Source organism: Sinohyriopsis cumingii, chromosome 15, assembly GCF_028554795.1.
Source record: "Sinohyriopsis cumingii isolate HCF-2022 chromosome 15, ASM2855479v2, whole genome shotgun sequence".
NCBI classification, from domain to species: Eukaryota; Metazoa; Mollusca; class Bivalvia; order Unionida; family Unionidae; genus Sinohyriopsis; species Sinohyriopsis cumingii.
The window spans coordinates 92448684-92468803 of NC_142975.1; the positions used below are offsets into that span (position 1 = coordinate 92448684).

General features: G+C 33.4%; 1 protein-coding gene and 1 long non-coding RNA gene across 3 annotated transcripts in view; one reads left to right on the forward strand and one right to left on the reverse strand.

The window, feature by feature from the left end:
* The window catches only part of LOC149782313 (uncharacterized), a 40692-nt gene extending 34942 nt beyond the window's left edge, over positions 1 to 5750 (forward strand). The window contains exon 3 of the long non-coding RNA XR_016414328.1: positions 5418 to 5750. This is a non-coding gene — a long non-coding RNA (uncharacterized LOC149782313). The remainder of the gene's footprint in view (positions 1 to 5417) is intronic.
* Positions 1 to 20120, reverse strand: part of LOC149782311 (pleckstrin homology domain-containing family G member 5-like) — a 416669-nt gene that overhangs the window by 326374 nt on the left and 70175 nt on the right. The window contains exons 1-2 of one of the 2 annotated variants that reach the window (XM_089933694.1): positions 8021 to 9637; positions 4482 to 4567 (exon numbers count right to left, since the gene is read on the reverse strand). In XM_089933694.1, coding sequence (XP_089789820.1) covers positions 4482 to 4567; positions 8021 to 8138 — 204 coding nt within the window. In that variant the 5' untranslated portion in view covers positions 8139 to 9637. Of the gene's footprint in view, positions 1 to 4481; positions 4568 to 8020; positions 9638 to 20120 lie in introns of those variants that run through there. The other variant, XM_089933695.1, reaches the window with a different exon arrangement.

Here is a 20120-nt window from a genome sequence, read left to right on the forward strand (position 1 = left end):
AGAAAGGGGAGATAATGTCACCAAAGGCAGAGAATGTCAGACTCACTAGCTTCCCTTTGAAAAACAATCTTATTTGTAACCCATTGCGCTCTCTCTCTCTCTCATACACACACACACACACACGCAGATCCAATAAAAAGTTTGCATCTTTATAAAGAAAACAATGGAGGAATATGAAGCAAGTTATATCATAATTTTTCTGAGATTAGTACTGCATTGCATATAAAATCTAATGATCTATAATTTCGAGAGCTTTTGATTTGCAAGATTACTGTCAATAGATTTACAAGGAAATTCCATTTGGTTTAATAATTAGTAGAGTTACCATATGATTTTTTTGGATATTATTCATTATATTCTCATTTTTATTGATTACAAATTCCTGCAACCAGTCTGAAGGTCATCAGTCATATATTTCAATCAATGTAGGAAGCATCCTTGTATAAAACTGTATTTCATATAACACAATATGATATCATCATCTCTTGAGGATAGAGCAGAATCTCTCCCATGTTTTAACATTTCACTGTAGATTATAGTTTCTGAAGTAATACAATATACAGATCATCTCTAAATGTCAAATGTCATATAATATTTAATAATACTAGGTGATTGTTTCATTTCTCATTATATATATGTATACACACACACACACACACTGGACTGCTATGTAATCAACAGCTATGATGATTTTATTATTGGTAAATCAGTAAATAAATATATACATTGACCTTCAAGGTATTATATGTCTTTTTTTATGCTCCATATTAAAATGCATTTAATTTCAGTTTAAATCACATGACTGTGTGAAATGATCGATAAACAGACACCATGTTGATTTCAGGTTATGCAAGGGGAGTTACTCTAATATCATGGTAATACTGAAAAAATATCATAATGATGGTATATATTTGTTCTAATGTTGGAAACTTGATGTTTATGTTGTACAAAGTGTAAATGAACTTGAAAAATGGATGCTATTTCCATGGCAGCCATTCCGCAACCTGTCCCATTGAAAAGAAATGCATAAGAGAGAATTAAAGAAATGCATCGGTAACAGAGAGTACAGCCAGGATTGTCGCTGAGAATGGACCACCAACATAAGCATGAAAGTACACGTCGACCACAGACTGTCTAAATGACTCCCATTATTCCAATGAAAAGTAATAAATCGTGTACAACATATTTTATAGTCAATACAAGTCAAATCCGAAAACCACCAGAAAACAACAACCATCCATATTTCACATTTTGACTCCTATTTGCTACCATAGATTTTATCTCTTGGTTCTTGACAAACATGATAATGTGATATATTTTCTATACATGTTATTCTGCATGCTGTCACAAAACACTCACAATATGGAATAATGAAACTGTACAGACTGGTGACACAGTACTAAATAAAAACAGTACAGTAATCAACAAGGAAGGTGCAACCAACAGCATAAAGCAACATCATCAAAAAATACAGTAATCTACAAGGAAAGTGCAACCGACAGAATAAAGCAATATCAACTAATGGTACAGTTTACAATAGGACCTTAAAAATGGTGCTAAATATTGACTCCTCTATCAAATATGTGTTCTTTCTTCAGACTTTAAGTGTAACAAGATCTCAAATATTTGACAGTAATTTGTACCAGGTACTCATGGCTTTTCATGTGGGCAAAATTCAGGAGAATACAGGTAAACAATCATGACTACCTCATGCAGATTTACTTCACAAGCTCTTGCTTGTTTATCAACAAACTCAAAATAGTATATATGTACAAAGGCAAAATTTATGACATACATTAAAAACAAAGATCACTTTATTCCACAATATCTGTCCTCTATACATTAAAAACAAAGATCACTTTATTCCACAATACCTGTCCTCTACTATACACTAAAAACAAAGATCACTTGATTCCACAATACCTGTCCTCTATACACTAAAATCAAAGATCACTTTATTCCACAATACCTGTCCTCTATACACTAAAATCAAAGATCACTTTATTCCACAATTCCGCATTTGGCATTAGAATGGAGGCATCCCCAGTCCTAATCAGATTATCTATAAATGAATTAATACACCTTCAAAAATCCAAGGAAACAGAGGGAAGACTTTTTATCATAAGAAATAATTATAGTCTTTTTCCATGATTATAAGAGATAATTACGGTATTTTTCCCATGACTGTAAGAGATAATTACAGTGTTTTTCCCATGACTATAAGAGATAATTACAGTATTTTTTCCATGACAATAAGAGATAATTACAGCAATTTCCCATGATAAAACCAGTGGGCCAGTCAAACAAATTTTTCAAAAAGTCATGTTTGCGCTTATCATGACACAGAAGAAAATTGTAAATATTTTCTAAAACAATTTTAAGACTGGGCTTATTATTAGATCAATATGGTAATAGCTTTAAAGTTCCCAATTTGACTGGGCTTATTATTAGATCAATATGGTAATAGCTGTTAAGTTCCCAATTGGACACATTGACTTTACTGGGCTTATTATTAGATCAATATAGTAATAGCTTTTAAGCTCCCAATTGGACACAATGACTTTACCGGGCTTATTATTAGATCAATATGGTAATAGCTTTTAAGTTCCCAATTGGACACAATGACTTTACTGGGTGAAAAAAATGGGAATTTACCCGAAAGACCATCACATCTAAGAATCATGTGAAAACATTCAAATTTTGAGGCAATCAGGAATGTTCATACTTGTGCAGAATTATAAAATAAATAATAAAATAACTATAAATAAGCTTTGTTTACTGATGGCTTTGTTTTCAACAAGTAACATTAGCTGTTATCAGCTATTCTGGCCACAAACAACAGTCCTAACAGGCAAAGCTGAGGCAAAGTAACTTTCTCAAGGTCACTCTAAACAGCCCATCAGCACTTTTTCCAAATATACAACAGAACTGGACGTCACCATAGCACATGAAAAAATAATCCAACTACTTTTATTGGAAGATTAATTTATGTTTAATAAGTATTGTTTACCTTTACAAAGAGTCATGTTATAAATTTTTTTTAATATTTGGAGCAATTTGATTTTATGAATTAAATTGATTTTCTTCAGTGTAGCCATAGTGGCAAAAAATGAACAACAAGGGACAAGTGCTCAGATTCACTTTAAAGCTGAATTTCATTGACTATTACATAGATTTTGAGGGAGTTCTAAAACCAGCCCAATAATGCTATAGATTTCCTATGTCTGTTTACAGAATGTCCATTGAAAAGCTTATAGTGGGCAAAATTATATTTTATACTAAAGATCAAGATACCTGACTTTAACCAGACTGAAAGTGGACAAGGTGCACCTGACTGGGCAATCAATTACATTTGTCCACAAGACTGTGTACTTGGGATGGTGACACTGAAGGTTCATTATAAACAAAAAAATAAAAAACACTTTAAAGCAGTTATGAAAAAGTTTAACCAAAACTTAAAAAAAAAGACTGTTGATCTAATGTGCACTTGAAATAAATCCATAAAATTCTTTGGTAGTTAAGGAAGAAAACTGAGATCCATCATATACAGGTACAGACAGAAGAACAGACAGGTTATACCATTAACCACCATTATAGAACAAAGTGTACACACAAAAAACAATGGTTACAGTATAGACCACTTCCAAAGAATAGGGTGACCAGACATAAGAACAGACAGATAATAATTACACTATAGACAACTTTTATAATTCTAAAATCAGCAAACATATAAGGTTCAAAATGCAATACTTACAATGAAAGTATTACCAAGACATTAAGGAATATTCTTGAGAAAGGCTAAATTGATGCATATGGTGTCTACAAAATTATCTGTCCCTGTTTACCTGAACTCTGTTTAAAAGCAAAGATAATTTACTGGTACTCCAAATCAAGATCATTAAAAGGCTTTTTTTCTCTCAAAATATCCAAGCCAAAAAAGAAGCTATTCAAGACTAGCTTTCAATGTTCAGGTGGTATTATTAGTAATACCATTCCTCATGCAATTAAGTCAGCTTTCAATGTTCAGGTGATCTTATTAGTAATAAAATTTATGTGTGTGTGTGTGTGTGTGTGTGTCTGTGTGTGTGTTTGTATGTGTGTATTTGTGTGTGTTTGTGTGTGTGTTTGTGTGTGTGTGGTGGGTGTGTATTTTGTGTGTGGGTGTGTTTGTGTGTTCGTATGTGTGTGTTATGTGTGATATGTGTGTATATGTGTCTGTGAACATATTAACTAGCTGTATTATATACTTTATGCACATAACAGAGGGCCTTAAGGTAGATTAGTTATCATTTGTAACTGAGTCAACCTCTGAAAATATTATTATTATTATTATTATTATTATTATTATTATTATTATTATTATTATTATCATTATTATTAATTTATTATTAATTTTATTATTATTATTATTATTATTATTATTATTATTATTATTATTATTATTATTGAATAGTGTAGATGGAAAAAAATAACTGTCTTACCCTAGTTGCTGTTACATTTCCCTCACACTCTGCATACTGGCATTTAGGACTTTCTGTCCCCTCATGGTCACCTTGAGAGCTTACATCTGAGAAAAAAGATAAAATAAAATTTTTTGGTCTCATACAATAAACCACTACCAGTTTTACACAAATACTGAGAAAATAAATAGAAAAAATCCAATTCTTGTAGATTTTATCTGATATAACTAAACAATCAAGATGCTGATTCAATGAAATCTTCACAGTGCAAATATAAAATTCACTACCAATTGTTTCTTGAAGGTAAGGTAAAGATAAATTATCTTATCAACTGGAGTAAAACTGTCAGCCTTATGAGGGTAGTGTCCCAGTCTCATCCTGCTTGCTACTATATGTATGTGAGTTTGTACTGAATAGAAAAAGTACCTTTAAATGACAGAGAAAGCAGGTGGAGGTTGGTGATTGTGTGTGTGATTTTGACTTTTAAGGTAGCTTTAAGAAAAAATCAGTTAAATCACTATGATGTCTGCAGTGTGGCAGTTTATAGTGATGTCTAGCACTGGGGCATCATGCCACAGACATGTAGCATGATGTCCCACACAGTCACATTATTCTGACACCAGGCTAAACAGTCCTAACACTAACCTCTTAATGCTGAGGGCCAAGTAAGGCAGATGCTAGTATCATTTTTATAAGTCTTTGCTATGATGTGGCTGGGGTTCAAACCCGCAGCATCCCACATCTGAGGCAGACACTATAACCACTAGGCCAGTGGAGCAGTCTCGTGGTGGAGTTTGGTTTGGAGAGGCAAGTAAAGGTTGGGAAAGATATAAAAAAAATAACTTAAAAGAAGCATTTCCATAAGGATAAGCTGAGAATTTATGGTTTATTGGGTGTAATCACTAATTCTTGATAACTGCAGAATACTTTTATCTGGGTGATTTACCTGTACTGCAGAGTGGGAAGTGCACAGTCTACAAAGAAGACAGTTGATGACCCAAAGAGGCAAAAGGAAGAGCGAGAAAGAGAAGGAAAAGAAATATGGCAATGCTGACCTATCACCAACAGTGATTTGGAAAAGACCGGAAGCAACCAGGTGATGCTGACATGGCAGCAGTTTTAGTTCAACTAGTCACTCAGTTATATGATGAGATCTGTTTTATTGGTATAACAGAATTGCTAACTGAATTTTGCATAGATTTTGTAACTATTTCTAAGAGAAAGGGATTAATTCAAATGTCATGCTCAATTTCATTTTGTTTATATAATAGATTAAATTATTATATTTTACATATGTTTTTTTTTGTTGTTATATTCTATACCCCTGGTCAAATCTCTGTTATTTCATTAATTTCATATTTTATTTTATTGTGTACTTGATCTGAGCAATAACACTGTGGTGGATCATCTTCTAGATAACGATAACCAAAGCAATAACACCATGGTGGATCATCTTCAAGATAATGATAACCAAAGCAATAACACCATGGTGGATCATCTTCAAGATAACGATAACCAAAGCAATAACACCATGGTGGATCATCTTCTAGATAACGATAACCAAAGCAATAACACTGTGGTGGATCATCTTCTAGATAATGATAACCAAAGTAATAACACTGTGGTGGATCATCTTCTAGATAATGATAACCAAAGCAATAACACCACGGTGAGTCATCTTCTAGATAATGATAACCAAAGCAATAACACTGTGGTGGGTCATCTTCTAGATAATGATAACCAAAGCAATAACACTGTGGTAGATCATCTTCTAGATAATGATAACCAAAGCAATAACACTGTGGTGGATCGTCTTCTAGATAATGATAACCAAAGCAATAACACCATGGTGGATCATCTTTTAGATAATGATAACCAAAGCAATAACACTGTGGTGGATCATCTTCTAGATAATGATAACCAAAGCAATAACACCATGGTGGATCATCTTCTAGATAATGATAACCAAAGCAATAACACCATGGTGGATCATCTTTTAGATAATGATAACCAAAGCAATAACACTGTGGTGGATCATCTTCTAGATAACAATAACCATAGCACCACAAGGAGTGTGAGATTACACATCATCATCCCACCTCTGACAAACTTATCTGAATTATATGCACCAGCCAATACTGCCAGATGTGAAATACATGTCAACAGCACTCCCTCCATTATATGTAATACACATTTTTATTTTGCTATAAAGAACATGTTTCATAATACAGTCAAAACATTTAGTGGTGCATTTGGGACACATCACATCTGACATATTCACACCAAGTCTACATGGCCTATTCTGGCAGTCACACACCTCTGACATATTCACACCAAGTCTACACAGTATATTCTGGTAGTCACACACCTTTGACATATATTCACACCAAGTCTACACAGTATATTCTGGTAGTCACACACCTCTGACATATATTCACACCAAGTCTACACAGTATATTCTGGTAGTCACACACCTCTGACATATATTCACACAATGCCTACAGGGTCTACTCTGGTAGTCACACACTTGCTTGATTCATGTTAAATTTTTTTTTAAAAATTCACCAAAACTCAACCAAATACACAAATATGACATCCTACCTTTATCCTTTACTAAATCCCTTGCCTATTCAGAAAATTCTTCCCTTTTAATAAAATAAGTGGGGGTAATCCCCCCCCCCACCTCGAATTTGCCATTCTAGAATAGACCCCATATTTAATGACACACTTGAATGACAAGAGTTATTCATACACTGTCTAGAGACACTAATGTAAGTGATGCAAGATCTGACAGGTATTTTTTGAGAATTTCAAGCTTGGGAGTCCCATCAAGAGCTTAGATTCCACCATGAGCCTTGATGTTAGCTATAGAGTACTTTCAACAAAATGGCATATTATATGCCTGCACTGTGTTTCAAAGTCCTCTGTGTAGATCATGTTTTTGTAAATGGTAGGGAACAAGAGTTATTGCACAGAAACAAAACTGGTCACAGACCGATTTTCCCACAATTGTTTTAGTTGAGGGAGCTGGGGACTTGATCCAAGACATACAGTATCTAGTGACATACTTGTGTCATCTCAAGTTTAGAGAGATATTCATACAGGATAAAGTAACATACTTGTGTGACACAAGATCTGATATATTGTAACACTATACCTTGTGACACAAGATCTGATATATTGTAACACTATACCTTGTGACACAAGATCTGATATATTTTAACACTATACCTTGTGACACAAGATCTGATATATTGTAACACTATACCTTGTGACACAAGATCTGATATATTTTAACACTATACCTTGTGACACAAGATAGGATATATATTAACACTATACCTTTTGACACAAAATTTGATATATATTTACACAATATCTAGTGACACAAAATCTTATATCTTAGTTTCAATCTCCTCTGACAAGCCAGAATTCACACTATATCGATTGTGACATGCTTGTGGACTACTGTGTCTACACTATTTTAAAGTCAGTAAATATATAACATTGCAAATGTAATACTTAATTGTATTTATACTTTTTTCGAACATGTACTTTACCTGGAAGAAATATTCCGGGAAGTGTCAGGTTGGATGAAAGACTTGACACAGAGTCATTTCTCTTCAGAGACCCTGATCCCTGTTTGAACCATATCATTAATGGCTCTGAGAAGAACATATTTTGACAGTCACGGTTCACACTCCTCAACGAACACAGTCAATGATCCCTATTACCTTTCCACTTCTTTGATAATTTTACAATTACTCAGATCAAATTTCCACTGCATATAATTCTATGTGAACTGGAAATTAATGTGATTTTCTCTTTGATTAAACGTTTCATGTACGTGTCTGTCAATAGTATCACACACAGCTTATTTTTCTCAATCTATGCATATGTACAACACGCCGGCTCATGTACATATCAAAATCTATATAATTATATATCTGAGATGATTCAAAAGATGTCTGATGAAGGCTTTTCACTCACTGTATGCTGCTTACATACTGTCTAGAAGCAAGAACTGTCAACACTTCAATACATGTCATTTACTTTTTCTCTGCAAATATATGTAAGTAAATTAATTCCAAAATTCCTTTTTTTTTCTTCCTGTATGGTGAAACTTTCAATTGTTTATGAAACAGGGAAATATATTTTTTTAAAACTCTGCTGCACTGAAAGACTAACTACGATAGAACAGTTGCTATTATGTATTTCAAATTTCCTTGCATATCTATTGCATAGTGTTCACATCCCTTGCATAGTGTTCATATCCCTTGCATTGTGTTCTGTCCCAAGAATACATTCCTAGAGCTTTGCATACTTTGCAAATTTCTTCCAAGCAGTATTCCAGCTAATGTAATTTACAATAGCTAAAAGAAATATAATTTTTATCCATTAACAACGAACAATCAATTATCCCAAATTGCAGTCAATAGAAGTTATCCTGAACTTTCTGTAGAATCATCTCATCATCTATACTTGTATTTTCTTGTGGTGAATAAACCTTTCTCACAAAAAAAATATTCTTAACTTTTCGCACCATATATCACCTACAACTCAGAGTGCAGTCCACTTCCACAAATTGATAATGTAAATGATAGACCAGAGTCATAATCTGCGACTAAAGTGATAAAAGCCAATGACTGCAAAAAAGATAATGCATCAAGGTGAGCAACACATTATATCAATTTATTTCCAGTACAATGAAATTTAGATGTGCTGAATCATTACAAATTTAGCGTAAATTCTGCAATACAAGGGTAGTATTGAAATTATTTTCTGATACCCGCACAATATGTGTTATGTAAATTGGGGCAATTAATGATCTACATCAAGCCTTTTGTTATGGCTATAACACAAACATCAATGAATTACATTACGGCTTTGTTAATCCCACTGCTACTTCAAGCCAATTCATCAATACCATTGATCCATAGACTGTTTTTAGGTCATCCCAAACTCATCCATGGCAAAATGCAAAAGAATATTGTAATCCAGTCTAATATTTTCCCAATTTGAAATGAGTCAATGTGTCAGTATCTCATGAAAAAGGAAGATTTTCTTTCAGAATTATTTTTAGTCTCTGTTCATCTGTATTAATCACATTTCATTTTTCATCAGTTGTTTTCCATTCCTTTACATTGTAAATGCATATCCACACCACTTGACTTGTACACTTGGAATAATCTGTGTAAAACAAATGAAATAAAAAATAACGATAACTTGAAATGGAAAGAAATATTACAGAAAAATATGAACACCTATTGAAATGTATCTGCTTGATATGATGAAAACTCAAATACCTGTATTACAGGTATATCAATCATAAGCAGGTGGTTGCTCAAAAAACAATATACTGGTATATTTTTGCTTACAAGTTGGATCAAACTGCAAACTGCATAGACACAGATCTGCTGTCACATAATGTACCAGCATGTCTAGGTCAATGCAATTTGCTTAGATTAGTAAGAAGAGCAAAGAGCATCAAGGTCTCTGTTTTCAGCTGGACCCAACTTGTATGGAGTCTCCAGAGTAAGCTAATTGCTGCCATTCCATTATTGCCATCTCCACAGGGAAGTATTATTCTATAGACATGTCTGCCAAAGTGCCAAATTAATATGGCAATAGAAGCTTTTGTATATCATATGACATTGTGTGATGTCATATAACATCAGCATGTGGCAAATTATTACATGCTGGGAAAAGTTCAATAAATCTCGTAGTCAAGCACAACATCCTGTAGTCAATGGGAAAACTATTGCATACTATAATACAAAAGATCCCTGATGTACAGCCAATCAGAACTGAAGAATCAGGCCCAGCCCTAGGCAAGGCAAATGAGGCAACCACCTTGGGCCCCATGCTTCTCCACAATGCACTTTTTTTTATTGAGGCCCCATGCTCATTACTTGCTACCTTGGGCTCCACATACTGCCCTGGGCCCCACACATCCGAGGGCTGGGCCTGTGAAAAATTAATCATGTAACAAAGAAAATATTATTTAGTTGAAGGATTAAAAAATGGCTCTTTAAACAACATTCATTAAAGTAGTGAATTTCAGGGCAGTTTAACTCAGTATTTCACATTATTTCTGCAAATCTCAAAGAATACACGATCTGTACCCTAAAAGTATCACATAATAAAATACTGAACATTCTTAGTATACTGCACACCATACAGCAAAAAGTATAGTATACTGATTCATGTATACTGTACACCATACAGCAAAATGTATAGTATACTGATTCATGTATACTGTACACCATACAGCAAAATGTATAGTATACTGATTCATGTATACTGTACACTGGACTATATAAAGTATAGTATCGTGATTCATGTATACTGTACACCATACAGCAAAACATATAGTATACCGATTCATGTATACCTTACACCATACAACAAAACATATAGTATAATGATTCATGTATACTGTACACCATACAACAAAAAGAATAGTATACTGATTCATGTATACTGTACACCATACAACAAAAAGTATAATATGCTCATTCATGTATACTGTACACCTACAAGAAAAAGTATAGTATGCTCATTCATGTATACTGTACACCATACTGATTCATGTATGCTGTACACCTACAACAAAACATATAGTATACTGACTCATGTATACTGTACACCATACAGCAAAATGTATAGTATACTGATTTATGTATACTGTATACTGATCTATATAAAGTATAGTATATTGATTCATGTATAATGCATTCCACACTGCAAACAACACATACCAAACTACATATCTGATTGGAGATTGGGGTCCATGCTGGCTAAAAAAATTGAACAGCATTAAGACCCCAATCTGATGATTTATTTATTATCTACTGTATGATGTGCAGTTATGCAGTTGATGTTAACTTCTCCAAAACTGTACTAAAAGCTTAAATGTGTGACAACTGCAAATCAGATTTTCAAGTCCTACATTTACTTCATTAAATTTCACCTATACTTGGAAAACTTGCCATTTTTTTCAAATGGAGGAGTATGGTAAATATTTCCCTGTAATTTTCAATTCTATACATGAAGATGAATCTGGTTCAATACTGTTCACGACTGGACGTATGTACAAACAAAACAGAACACGATCCATCGTAATATTGATCTGCTGTAATACTGTTCTGTGGTTCTTTCATACATTGTGAAGTTATTTAAGCCTTGATTTTGTAGTGAAGAATACTCCGGAAAGTACATTAATGAGATTTAATGACTTCAGATGAAAGCACTAATACATTATATTACCAACAATCAATAATCCAATTTAGAAGGGTTGAATTCATTCATTCATTTCCAAGACATCTCACAGTGTGAAGAAAGTCAGATGAAATTTGGTCAATCTCTCAGTCTCACTCATTGAATTCAATTTCTTACAGATTGATAACAGATTTCTTATGCCTAGATGTTTCCAGGTGATATCTGATGCAAATGAGCAAGCCGTGTTTTTGGGAAAACCTGTAAATGGAATGTAACAAGAATCACTTCAGTCATGATTGTGTAAATATACCACATCATCTGCAACACACCAACATACGGTGAAAGTAAACTTAAAGGAAGCATTGTTTGCATTTCAAATCCGTTCACATGGGTGGCCTGGGAAAAATTCATATCAGAAAGAATTTTTAAAAGTCCTCAAAGAATATTTTATCCAGTTAATTCTGAATGTATCACATGCGTACATAAAACTTTAAAAGGATAATAAATGCTCACTGTGGCTGATTGTACATTAATAAATAACAAGTTACCATCAAAGAAATTATGAACAACCAGTGATCATAATTCTGCCAGGATGTCTGACAGAAAATAAATAGCCCAATGTAAAGATAACATTACTGTCAATACTGATAAAGTGTACTGGGTACTGCTAAAATAAATGGAGGTGCACCGGAACAATCACCACATAATGTGGGGCCCAGTGCAAGCCATATCATCTAGGGTCTAAGTACAAAACCTGTATTTTATACATATTCTTGTGTTTACCAGATGCACCAACATCAGCAGGTCTTGATCCAGAATAAACACCAACTCAGCCTGATAAAGCTGCCCGAGTGACAGATTAAAAAAACACATTTAGCGCCCCCAGCTAACAATTAAGCATTTAACACCATATGCAAATTTGTTGATAAAAATTAAACTTGAAGGAATTTCCTGAAGAAACAAATTTCCATTTCAGTAAATTTCTGTAAACTGGTACGGCAATCATGTTTATTCAGCGTCAACACCATGCTGACAAATGAGTTCAGGAATTACTACTGCCTTACCCAATGAGTCAAGAACAATGGAAACTTTGTGTACAAACATTTCCTAAATGTAGCCAACCACATATACTGATATTATCTGTTTATAATCAATCACGATGCTGCATTGCAACATGTTTTTTATGTGTTTTTTTTCTTTGTCTAGATGTCAAAAGTAGAAGTTTTTGTTTGTTTTGTTCAAACCAGTAATTTACCTGCAAACCCCATATTCAATTTTCTTATAAAATTCAACTGCATAGTTTACAACCTATCAAATTTAAAAGTGCTACTGTCACAAAATTTAGTGCAGGTATTACCTGCCCCTAATTACCTGCCTCTGATATGAATGTGGAAGGAATCTCTCAGTCTAGAACAAAGAAATGAATAATATAAAGATTACAGTGTAGGCAATTCGTAATATTTAGCAGTGGCCCTCGTGTGACACTACAAGTCAGTGCCTCATGTCTATAAATAGAATGTAGCTCCAATGTTGGACAAACAGATAATAATATCGCGGGCCAGTATCAATATTTAAATTATAAAATACTGTACTTAGAGAAAATGAATAAAGCAAATTAATTTTTAATCATTATAATGAAGCAGTAATGAATATGACATTTTTATAAAAACTTTTCCTTGCTGCCTAATGACCTATACATACGGATGTTCAGCTAATGCACACAGTCTATTTTAAGATCCATTTAGTATTGCTATCCATTTTTCTGATTTTATTGTTCTTCGAACGATTGTAAAAATATAACTTTTTCACTTTTAATAATAATAATAATAATGATAATTCTAATAATAATATAATATTAATAATGCTAATAACAACAATAATAATGATAATACTAGCAACAATACTAATAATAATAATAATAAGATAATTATAATAATTACAAACAATAGTAATTTCTTTTCTACTAAGCTCAATTAATGTTAATGGAAAATACAACAGCATAGAAATGCTGGGTATGAAACATCCCTGTTACTAAATGATATATGCTCGCCACTAGACTCTCCCTACCAAAAGATATGTAAACTTACAGTCTTTCATAAGTGCAGGCCCTTGAGTCTTTGTATCATGTTTGTGTCATAACAGCAATTAAATGATGAAGTAGCTTAATAATGCTATAACATTGGGAAAACATTTTTTTCACTCTCAGTTAAAATCATGGTACTTTTCTGAGGGGTGTGGGCATGTAAGATCAAATTTGAAATGGTTAGTTTGTTTTACAGAGTCCATTCAAAATGGGCATAGTTTAAAAATATTATTATTAAAATATACATTATTATTATTATCATTCACTTCCAATGATTTACAACTGAATCATACAAAGATCAAATAATAAAAACAACAACAACCACAACTATATTTTTATCATTATTATTATTATTATTATTATTATTATTTATCATCATATATCTTTGCTGAGTAAAACAATGCATAGAGGCAGGAACAGTTAGTCCAGTTTCCATAACAACACTGTTTCACAACAATTATTGAAATAGTCCTCTTGTACAACACACTCAAGTGAACACTTAGATAAAGATGAAAACAAAAATAAGGTTCACTGTATCATATGTTTGCCCAAAAGCAATATGGCTAATGGCACAATGCCTGCTGGGTAAATGACATCATACAGTATTTATAGCTGTCTAATCAACCCTATACATTATGAAATGTCTGAACAATGGATTTGTTCCATATGTATAATCAATTTGGTCATCGATAGAGTGAAAAAACAAATGATTAAAACTGTTGCGTAAATTACAAGAATAGTACAGTGATTCTAATTAGGGATGAACAGGTATGGAAATTTTGCCATGTACCCGACTGGGTTGGTTTTCACAAAGTCGGGCTTCTCCAATCCCATTTTGTCTGGTTTCCCCACACCCTCTTTTGTTGCCATTTTTGTCAAGCACAAAATGTTTCTTGGATTTAAAAAAAAAAATTATTACCAGCATCCAGAAAGATGTCAAGGAGCATGGAATTTGATATGGCAAGATCAAATTATAATCTTAAAAACCCAGCCAGGCCAGGTATTTGTGGGTAGTACAAAACCTGACTGGGTCTGAGTGGCCAGGTTGGGTGCCTGTCCATTCCTAATTCCAATGCCATTGCACAATCTTGGGGCATACTTTCTCACCTTTATCCCATGCAAATCACTTATAGAAACTAATTATCTTTGGTTGAAATTATAGGCAATTACACTCATATTAATTATCAGAATTTCTTTAAGATGACAAATCAAGCAACACCTACCCCTTTCTAAATGCCATGCCTTATCTCCTATTGATAATGCAATCTTTTGCCAATTTTACTCCTCATTATTTACTGCTCTATTTTTCTGTCACTAATCAATAAAACACAGGGTAGGAATGACCATTTATCTGCTGTTTATTTAATTCTGATTGATGCTACAGTGTATTCATTTGTGTTTATTATCAACAGGGCTATGTTTGCTTGTTTTTGTAATTAAATATCAGGGCTTTATCAAGCTGGCAGGTGGTTTAGTGTCTAATGCATTGTTGACTGAGACCAACAAAGCAATATTCTAAAGTCAAATTCACTTGACTGATTTTCAATGGATAAAAATCATTACACACTTGTATTTAACTAGTGATAGGGCATTGTTGGTTTGGTCATCTGATGAGCTTAGATTTAATATTACCAAACAAAAACAAGGAAGTGATGAAAAAGTGTAATCACCTAAATATTTTTGGTATGAGATGGACTTGTATGTATTAATTTCAGTTAATGCAGATTTAATTTGTTTATTACAGCACAATTTTTCAATCCAAATCCAAGTTCCTAGGGGCCCCAAGTGGCTAAGTGGTCTAAAGTGCACACTGTTACGGATCACTGCCATCTCACCTCTGTGTGGATTCAAGTCTCAGGCTCAGTCAATGTGGGTATGTGAGAAAGCTTGCCAGTAGCTTTTCATGGGTAGGTTCTTTCCAGGGTTTTCTCAGGTTCTTCCTCCACCATTTATAATGGCTGCCATGTATAGCTATCTTGTGCTGAAAAATGTTGTTAAACCCTATAACATCAACAGTAACAACAACCATGTTTCTAATTTGGAAAATTTTAAGGAGGCTGCACAAAGCACATGACTTTTAGATTTTATAATGGACTAAAAATACTCTGCAGGATGAACATTATTTGGCTAAGGAACGGTGTCATCCAAACAAGTCATATTAGTTTAAAAAAGAAACAAGAAACAACAGACAACACTCCCATGCTTTCTTCAAGCTGGCAGGCTCTTGGATAGTGAACATTATAAATTAAATGTAGTAATTAAACCTTGTTAAGCATCATTCATAATTCCAATGGACTTGTAGTAAAATTATAAAGATATTTCATTCCTCGGATGTTTCTTGTGATGAGGACTGTATTTGTGTGGAACAACTGTATGTATTCATGCAACAGGTTGTATACTGTTCCGCTAATTCTTCATTAAATGCATGTATTTAAAAAAAAGCAACAGCTTTCTTAATTTTGTGTACTCATACACACAGAGACACCGATGATATTATAATTACTTTCTCTCTCTCTCTCTTTCATAGTTTTACTCTCTCTATCTCGCTCTTGTTTGACAAATAAACACTTAAAAAAGACATTTTTTTGCTTTCATATCTACAAAAACCTCTGTAAAAACAAAAACTTCTCAAAACCAAATAAAAGTTTGGTCCTAAGCATTTTTGGCTTTAAGGGGTTTCACTTTTCATATCCAATTTTTTTTCTTAAAAAGTCTTTTAGTTAGTAACGGTGACCATATCAATATCATTTCAGCAAATTTGAAAGATCGTTAAGCCAGGATGCTTTCTTTAATTTTGATAAGTTGCTTTTTAAAGATGTTGTGAACAGAAATTGCTTATGGATGATGCACCATATCTTAAGTCCACTGACCGTATGGAAATACCATTTTGCTTCTTGGAGTCACTGTGACATTGATTTTTCACCATATGACCACAAAATCAAGAATAACGGTACTGTGTTGAAACAATATTCATTTCTGCAGTCAACTTGTCCTTGACCTTTGGAACCCAAGAAACAATTGTTTTTGGGATCAAAGTGTCCTTGACCTTTCTTTACAACCCAAAGCTCAACAGGCTTCTTCCTTACCTCAAGTGTAAGCTATCCACAAAATTTGGTAACTGCTGATGTTGCGAATTATTATGCAGAAATGAAATTGGTTACACATGGGTGGATGGACATCATTAAATAATATGCTTTACTCTATGGCAGGCATACAAAATTCACTATGTTATTCAGTATTATAAACTGACACATGGTTCTTAATTAATAAGTGACAAACTTTGGTAGCAAATAGTCATCCATCAACTTTGTTCCACATCAAACTTTAGTATATGTAGGTAACTAAATTTATTTATCTAGTGCTCTTTTCTCTGACTGGATGCAACTCAAGAATCAGATCCAATCAGATTGCTTGTTCTATCTGACCTAGGAAGACAGATGGGACAAAATAATCATGGCATCCATAGACAATGACATATGTCATACAACAATTGCTACAATTCCAGCCATTTATAAGAGAAATTCTTTGAAGTAAAGAAAGCATATGTTCATCAGTGAAGTTGTCATATTAAATACCCAAAATGTGTAATGAGTTCTCTCACTGGCCAATTAATATAGCATTCTATAGGCATTGATCTTTTATTGGTGATAAGAATGTTTAAAAATACTGTTATTCTGGCTGAATGGCAAAAGATTTTGTGACCATGATGTTGTCAGGTGACTTAGATATATTACATTTATAATTTACCTAATATTTACCTTTTTGCTATTACAAGCCTAATTCAAGATCAAATACTAGCATTATTAGATTATACAAAATCTTGATATGTTTTTATGGATTGTAACAGGTGGTGTTACAAGCATAGTTTGCATTTCTGATTAGATGATAGAAAAAAGAATATTGGATTCATAGGGTATGCTATTACTGATTATGACAAAATATTTGTTCTTGTAACTGTAAATTAATGATGAGAAAGATAAGGTGTAATTAGACCATAGGGGCCAAGATTTTTCATTGCTAGTTTGGCTACTTAACCCAAATCAGGTACCCTTTGCCTTATTCTGACAGACTAGGAACAGGTAAGGTACCAATAGGTATGTAGGTACATGTATATGGTTTAAAGGCACATCTGCACTATCCAGGACAACGAGTGGCAAGTATGTTTAGGTATAGAAAGACATGCAAAAGAGATAAAGCCCCAAAAAGGTAAAATCCTTCAAAATTAAATGTCCAAATTTTTTCAAAAAATTTTGTACTCTTGCAAAAAGTCCAAGATATTTTCAGTCATTATAGCTTTATCATCACTGGTCACATCCTATGGCAAATATATGCCTATTACCTCTTACAACATTTGGCCAATTCAACATCCCTAAGACTAGAGAAAGTGGGATGGATTCTACTCCTGGAATTTTGTGAGAGTGAACCGATAAACAACTTGCTGATGAGCTACATCCAATAGTGCTTCTGACTGGCTGGCACAGCAACCAATGTACAATATTGTTACACCACACTGTACCACTTATAATTTGATATGATGACTGGGAACCTGTTTACTCGAACCCCAGCAACTCTATATGAAATTGACAATACTTTTTATATTACTGTTTTATTGCAAAATTCCCTAACGACTCCCAACACTTCAAATAACACGAATGTAAATATATTGAACAGATCTGTGTAAATTCAATTACCAGTTTTATGTAAAAGAACAATATACACAAAAATGACTAATTATTATTTGAAAACGTTTCACAAAGTGAACTGTTCATAATAACTGACAGTTTAGTTACATCATAATGCCGTGTTCATTGAAACAATATGAAAACAATATGAAAACAATATGAAAACAATACGAAAACAAGGAAACAGTAATTGTATGAAACAGGACAGGATGAGGAAAAAGTTTCAAATGATATGTACGGTACTTGCTAATAGAATCTGACACTTATTGATTCACAAGTAAAACTTTTAACTCCTGACCAAAAACATCTTTGTTTTCTACTGCTCACTCCCCAGTTCATTAATCTATGACATGCATGAATTATTAAAAATAATCAGTAATTGAGACCATATATTGTCCTGATTTCATCGATATAATAAAATGAGACATTAGTGGGCAAATGCAAAATAGTGATTCCTATACACATATCAGATCAAAGAACTAGTTTCTCACCAAAAGGCACCTCAATACAACATCCTCACCATAAGGCACCTCAGTACAACATCCTCACTACAATGCATAATGTAACATCCTCATTATAAGGCACAGTGTAACATCCTCACTATAAGGCACAGTGTAACATACTCATTATAAGGCACAGTATAACATCTTCACTATAAGTCAACTCAGTGTAACATCCTCACTATAAGGCGCAGTGTAACATCCTTAATAAAAGGCACAGTGTAACATTCTCACTATAAGGCATAGTGTAACACCCTCACTATACATCACCTCAGTGTAACATCCTCAGTATAAGTCACCTCAGTATAACATCTTTACTATAACACACCTCAGTGTAACTTTTCAATATGAGGTACCTCAATCTAACATCTTTATTAAAAGTCACCTCAGTGCAATATCTTCACTATAAGACACCTCAGTACATCATCCTCACTACAGTGCACCTCAATATAACATCTTCAACATAAGGTACCTCAATGTAATATCTTTGCCATAAGGCACCTATGTGTAAAATCCTCATGATAAGGTACACCAGTGTAACATCCTCTCCATAAGGTACATCTGTGTAACACTCACATATCAGTAAAGCAGCCTCATTATAAGACACTTCAGTATAACATCTCCATTATAAGGCACTTCAATATAACATCTCCATTATAAGGCACTTCAATATAACATCTCCATTATAAGGCACTTCAATATAACATCTCCATTATAAGACATGTCAGTATAACATCTCCATTATAAGGCACTTCAATATAACATCTCCATTATAAGACACGTCAGTATAACATCTCCATTACAAGGCACTTCAATATAACATCTCCATTATATGACACTTCAGTATAACATCTCCATTATAAGGCACTTCAGTATAACATCTCCATTATAAGGCACTTCAGTATAACATCTCCATTATAAGGCACTTCAATATAACATCTCCATTATAAGGCATTTCAATATAACATCTCCATTATAAGACACTTCAGTAGAACATCTTCATTATAAAACACTTCAGTATGACATCCTCGATATAAGGCACTTCAGCATCACATCCTCATTATAAGGCATACCATTATAACATATTGCCCATAATATCTCAGTATAACAGTCTATTAGGTGGCTATGTTTCTTCATTCCTTTATATTATGCAATAATAATACAGTGAATAACG